At 51.2% G+C, this 6,268-nt stretch overlaps 1 protein-coding gene across 1 annotated transcript; it reads left to right on the forward strand.

The window, feature by feature from the left end:
* The first annotated feature begins 4,855 nt into the window (after window positions 1–4,855).
* LOC136996256 (olfactory receptor 10A7-like) lies at window positions 4,856–5,821 on the forward strand. Its single transcript, XM_067317187.1, has one exon. It carries the CDS (start codon window positions 4,856–4,858, stop codon window positions 5,819–5,821), a length of 966 nt encoding a protein of 321 aa, XP_067173288.1.
* Window positions 5,822–6,268: the final 447 nt, after the last annotated feature.

Consider the following 6,268-nt stretch of genomic DNA (forward strand, 5'->3'; position numbering starts at 1 on the left):
TATTTGGATAGAGTGATGAAGAGGACATGATGAGGCTCCTGACTCAGACACCTGTACCAAGGACTCAGCTCTCACAAAGGTCAATCCTACGGGAGAGCTGTGCCCTCTGGAGGACAGCTCAGAGCCTCTCAGGAAAACCCAGGGAGATTGTCAGGTCTCCTAAAGATGGGCTGTAGTTAAGAGAAAATTGGCTCCATCCACAACACATGGACTGCATTGCCCATACCCCCACAGGTTAGAAGGGGCACCTTGCTCCCATAGGTACACCTCCATGGAAGACCTGCAGGGTCATTGCCTGAACCTCAGCTGAACCCCAGCCTCCTCAGAGAGCCCCAAGAGCAACAAGAGCAACATGGACAAGTCAGAAAACAAGGAACAGCACCATGATCCTGCTGCCAAGTGCATCAAGGACACAGATGGGCCCTCAGGAAAGCCCCACCCAGCTGGGCATGGCACCTCCCAGAGAGTGACATGGCAGAGCAGTCATGCTCAAGCCCTCTGTCATGCCCTGGGAAATGGGCCTGTTGAAGGAGAACTGCACCTCTCCTCTGCTGCTGGAGGTCTGGCTGCAGAGGAGGCGGCTCATGCCCCAGATCCCCTGGCCTTGAGGGCAGCGGCTGTGCTGGGTGGAAGAGAAGATGTGGGGGCTTGCTCAGAGGAAGGCGCCTGCACTGAAGAGATGAGAGGGAGTTGCCCAGTCCTCCCCTCTCATGACATTTCTGTTAACAGTCTCCTCTCATTCCCTGACTCTCCCTTCACTGCCTGCAGCTGTCCCTGCTGGCAGCTCTTTCTCTGTACCCTGCTCTTTTGCTGCTCCATGCCCACACACCCTCTGCCACCCTCTGTGTGCTCAGTTCTGCCCTGCAGAAACCTCCCAGCAGCAGGGCACTGTCCAGGGCCATCACCCTGTGTGCAGGTGCTGCGGAGCAGGTCAGGTAAACCCTGATGAGGCCAACAAAGGTGAAGTTGGTGCTGTCTGTAGAGTAAGGGGTGGGTGAAGGGACTTTCAGAAGTTGCGAGCAGAAGCACTGATTGCTTATAGTAACAGCTAATGGGTCTCAGTGCCTCGTCCAAATGTGACAGCTCCAATTCCATTTTCCTCCCACTAAACGGTACAGAAATGAAAGCCCAGCCTCAGGAAAATGTCTCCCCTTTCAGGAAAGCCTTGCCTTGACCTTCCTTTTGAAAAGTCCCCTCAGAAAGGGCCTGTGCATTAGGTAGAGCAGTGAGCATCCTGGACCCCTGCAGCACCCTCTCAATGGGAGAATGAACCTGCCCTGCTGGGGGTCACCCTTTCCACCCAGAGCTCCTCCCCACAGCACTGTGGGGAGTTCCCCAGGCAGCCTGAGTGCCGACCCTCACAGGCAGCAGAGTCACTGCCCCAGGCAAACAAACCTGGGGGCACAGGGACACTGTTCTGAATTACAGCCCTGGGCAGACCTGTGTGCACACCCCAGCTACACACCCTTGCACCACCCCTGGGAGAAGGTAGCAGGCTGCCCTGTCCCTGAGATGGTGTGTCAGGGAATCCCTGCTCTGAAATGCCTCCTCCTCACCTGCACTGGAGAAGCCAGGAAAGCAATCCTTAAAAACCTGTTGTGGGATGGCCTGGATTTAGGAGAGCCCTCCAGGAACCTCAGCTGCAGCACTTTGCAGCCAGAGACTTGCTCTCTTCAGGACTGTGGAGATTTCTGCCCTAATGAACTGTCAGCTGTCCTTCCCCTCCAGCCTGCCTTTCACTTTTCTCCCTCTTGTCTCAGCTTGTCTTGGTGCCTGCAGGCAGTGCTGAGCCCTGCTGCTCTTTGCAAAGGAGCTGCTCCTGGACAGAGCTGTCTCTCTCTCCATTCACTTGGGAGCTAAGACACCTGCACATCCCAGTGCTGCAAACAGCTAATGCAATCTGGGGCAGTTACTCAAGGTAATGGTCTGTCTGTCTGTCTTCTGTGATTGCACCCCTCTGGTCAAAGGCTCTTTCACTGGCACCAGTCCAAATGTGCTTGGGTTCATGTTGCTCTCCTCCATACCAGTAACCTTCCTGCCATTTCTCTTTCCCCTGACCACTGTGGAGGTGCTATCATCACCATCATGAGGATCACTTCCATTCCTGCGAGGCAAAAGGCCTTTCCCACATGCTCCTCACACTTCTTCATGGTCATATTTCCTATGGACCCTAATTGCTGTCTACATGCTGCCATGTAAAGGAAGTTGATGCTTCTGAACAAAATGTTATCAGTCTTGTGCATAGTGGTGACTCCTCTGCTCAATCCATCAGCCTACAGCCTGCAGGGCAAAGAGGTCCAAGAAGCACTGAAGAAAGTCTGTAAGATCACCTGAGCTCCCACAGACATTGCCAGCAGCCAGGCTGCTTTGTTTCAAGACACATTGGTTCCACTGGGTGGATTTTGCCTGACTACCTGGATTTGGACATTCTAGGAAAATCCATGTGAATGCAGTCATCCTAAAGCTGCATGGGAACTCCTTAGGAAGGGGAATGTCAATAAGGCACTTTGGGATCAAACCACACACCTGTCTGCTGCAGGTATTGTGGGCCTGAGGGGAGCAAGGCTGTGCAGATGGGATGGAGGGTTCCTCCAGCCACTGTGTGGGGATGTGCCTGCCCCCCGCTCAAAGGCAGGGAGTTGTGAGGAGGTGCAGGTGAGAGCTGAGCCTCATCCCTGTCTTGGGGGGACCCACCTCCACTTCTTGTGCCTGCACCAGACCACTGCCAAGGCAGCCTAGCACTGGCCCCAGGAGGAGCTCCAGGGGCAGGGGAAGCCACAGGGTCTCACAGCAGCCCATCAGGAGGTTCATGAGCACCAGGAGAGCACAGTGGAACAGCCCTGATTGGCCTCAGGCTGTCTACATGGGGGTGGCAGACTCTACTTAAATCTCTTGATGTTCAGAGGTTAGCACGAGGTAAAATCTGTCTCTGTGAGCAAGGTAACTTTGGCAATTTGGTATCCCTTTTTGGGGGAGAGGGGATTTTTTTTTGATTTGGGGGAAATTTTCTTTATTGGAAGAAAGAGCTCTTTCGCCCACGGCAGGGTGAGCTGTGGTTTCCCCTGCGGGGTTACTTCCCAGTGGAGGGTGATGTCATTTCTGAGTAGCAACCACAAGTGGGATGGAGGTGGAGTCCTGAGGCAAAAGGCTCTTTTAGGCAGGCTGCCCATCATCTGCAGTAGAAGCCCTGCCTCTGTAGCATGCCCCTTCTGGAGTGCTGCCTCTGAGTCAGATGAGAAAGAGCAGGGTCTGCAGCACACTCTTTCCATAGGGTTTCCCCAGCATTGCTGCCACAATGTGGGATGCGGGAAGTTACCTGGGACTCTCTGTGAGCAGGAGGCTGCTCGGACATCACTGCTGTGAAGGGAGGTACTGCTGAAGTACCTCCAGCTGCCTCCAGCTGAAGGCTCTCTAATACCACATTCACCTACTGAAGCACAGGTGTAACCGAGCACTGGGCACAGCATTGTGGGAAGAGAACTGCCCCCTCTGGCCAAAGACTCTGGGACAGAAACAAGTGGAGGATGGCTCCTGGGTGCAATGATATTTGCTGCCTTGTGAGATAGGCAGGAGTAATGAGCCGAGGGAGAAGATCCTCTTTGATTTGCTGTTGACCAGCACTGATCTGATCTGGAGAGGGCTGACAGGGGTTTCTTGTTGGTATCTCCACTGTTCCTGTCACTGCTGTCCTGACTTTATTGTCCAGCTGGGATTCACTTGCTCATTCCAACTGCCTTTGTAGTCAGTGGGGAGACACAGGAGCGTCCGCAATTCATCATTGTGTGCCAGGGCTGAGGTCTACAAGAGCTGAACAATATCAAAGAGCCCTTATTTGCGTAATTGCTCTCTGGGACTTCCTGGCCTTTTTGCAGGTCCTTGTGAAACTGCTCTTAGATAGAGTGCATGCTGATTCCCTGTTTACCCTCCCCACGGTGCTCATCATCTCATAGGCCCTTCAGCGGTCTCTGCTGCAGGCTGAAAAGCCCTAGATCCTCACCACAGCACACGCAAATGTGCAAAGAGAAAGTGTTTGGGGAGAAAACATGCCAAGTCTTTTGTTCAAAGGGACAGTGAAGTGTTCCCATATTTAAAATACTTAATGGGATTCTTCTCTTTTCTTCTGAATTCTACCTGGTGTTACAGCTTGTTCCTGTGGAGCTCCAAAAGCTCATTTCCATTAGTTTTCTTTATATTTTCATTACTGTTGAAATTGGCCTCAGGACATAAAAGACAAAACAAAGTTTCTTTCTCCTGGCATGGCTGCTTTGGCTTGGTTTGATTTTTTTTTTTTCCCTTGGCTTCTGTTTGATCTGTTTTATTCCTATTTCCTTCCTGAAATTCTGGACTCACTGCAGGACAGCGTAGGCATGCTATATGATCCCTGAGTTCCCTTTTCAGGAAAGTGAGCTCATCTTGCAGGGCTCTCGGGTCATGAGGAAGGGCAGCTTTCAAAGCTAAGGAGGTGCTTCTGCTTCTGGTCCACTTTGCACTTTCCTTACCTCAGAGGCTGACTCCACTTTCCTCCTCTTCTGGTGGTACCTGAACCTGCCTGCGGTCAGCCGGAGGTGAGGTATCTGGACTTTGCATGCAGTGAACACCCAGGCAGCCATTTCTACAGCCTGAGACCTCACCCGTCCCCGGCACAGACCCCAGCAGCCAACACCAGGCACCGCCAGGAGGGAGAGACGTCAGGAGGGAGCAGTTCTGTGAGCGGGTAATATTTGCTTTGGGTTATCCCAGTACAGCTCTGTTATTCTCTCTAAAGCTGCTGAAGGGTTAAAAAAGACAGACTCTTTTTGTCTCTGTCTTCTGCCTGTCTTTCTCATTTTAAGTTCAGGTGAAATAGTAACAGGGAATGTCCGGGGTTAATAAGACCATGGTGACAGAGTTCATTCTTTTGGGCTTTTCCAATCTTGCCCAGTTCCAGCTTCTGTTCTTTGTGGTGCTTTTGCTTCTTTATATGGTGACCCTCCTGGGGAACATCCTCATCATCCTCATCACCACGGTGGACCCTGCCCTTCACAGCCCCATGTACTTCTTCCTCCGGAACTTGTCTCTCCTGGAGATCTGCTTGACTCTAGTGGTTGTTCCCCAGCTCCTTTCAAACCTCCTTGCTGAGAAGAAATCCATCTCCTTCCTGGGCTGCATGGCACAGATGTTTTTCTCCTTCTCCTTTGGTACTGTGGAGTGCTTTCTTCTAGCTGCCATGGCCTATGACCGCTATGTTGCTATATGCAACCCTCTGCGCTACACAAACATTATGAACAGGAGGGTCTGTATCCAAGTCATGGTGGCTCTGTGGCTCTCAGGGATTCCTGTGGGGACGGTGCAGATCACATTGCTCTTCAGCCTCCCATTCTGTGGACCTAATGAAGTGAACCATTTCTTTTGTGATGGACCTCCACTGCTAGAGCTGGTGTGTGCAGACACCTCCCTGTTTGAGACGTATGTCCTCACAGGCACAGTCATTGGTATCATGTGCCCATTTGTGTTGATCCTGGTGTCCTACGCCTGCATCCTCCACACTGTGCTGAAGATGAAGTCTGCAGCAGGGAGGCACAAAGCCTTTTCCACTTGCTCCTCTCATCTCATAGTGGTCACCCTGTTGTATGGTACTGGTATTCTGGCATACCTCCAGCCCAAATCTGACTACTTCCCAGACATCAAGAAGTTCTTGGCTCTTTCCTACACGGTAATTACACCAACATTAAATCCCATCATCTATAGTCTGAGGAACAGAGAGATGAAGGAGTCCCTCTGGAGGACCCTGCGGAGGAAAACTGCCAAGACTCCTTCTTTTATCACCCATGTCCTGTTGTAACACCAATGGACTATTTGACACTTCAAAGCTGTTTTTCAGCAAATATCATCCAACAGAGGGCAACTACATACAAACTCTCTCACCTTCTCCCCATCTTCTCAAAGCTTGCATGCAGCATGTTTTGTCATGATACCTTATGTTCATTAACAGATGTGCTAGCAGTATTATTTCTTCCAGGTCATCATAATTGCCCTTGTGTAATCAGTCTTATCACCATTCCTGCACCTCTAGATCCACTCATGCACAGAAGGCAATGGCTCCCAAGCTGAGACTAAAGATTCTGCCAGACTCTGCAGAAGCAGAACTACCAGCAATAAGAGATTTCTTGAAGGCAGAGAACAATACCTTAGCAAGGTATGTGTAGCAATACCATCCAGCGACACTGTTAGTACAGTGTGTTAGTACAGAGACTGACATAGTGACTCCTGATGTAGAGACTTCCTTTAT

The sequence above is a fragment of the Apteryx mantelli genome, unplaced genomic scaffold (assembly GCF_036417845.1).
Source record: "Apteryx mantelli isolate bAptMan1 unplaced genomic scaffold, bAptMan1.hap1 HAP1_SCAFFOLD_324, whole genome shotgun sequence".
In the NCBI taxonomy this organism is placed as follows: domain Eukaryota; kingdom Metazoa; phylum Chordata; class Aves; order Apterygiformes; family Apterygidae; genus Apteryx; species Apteryx mantelli.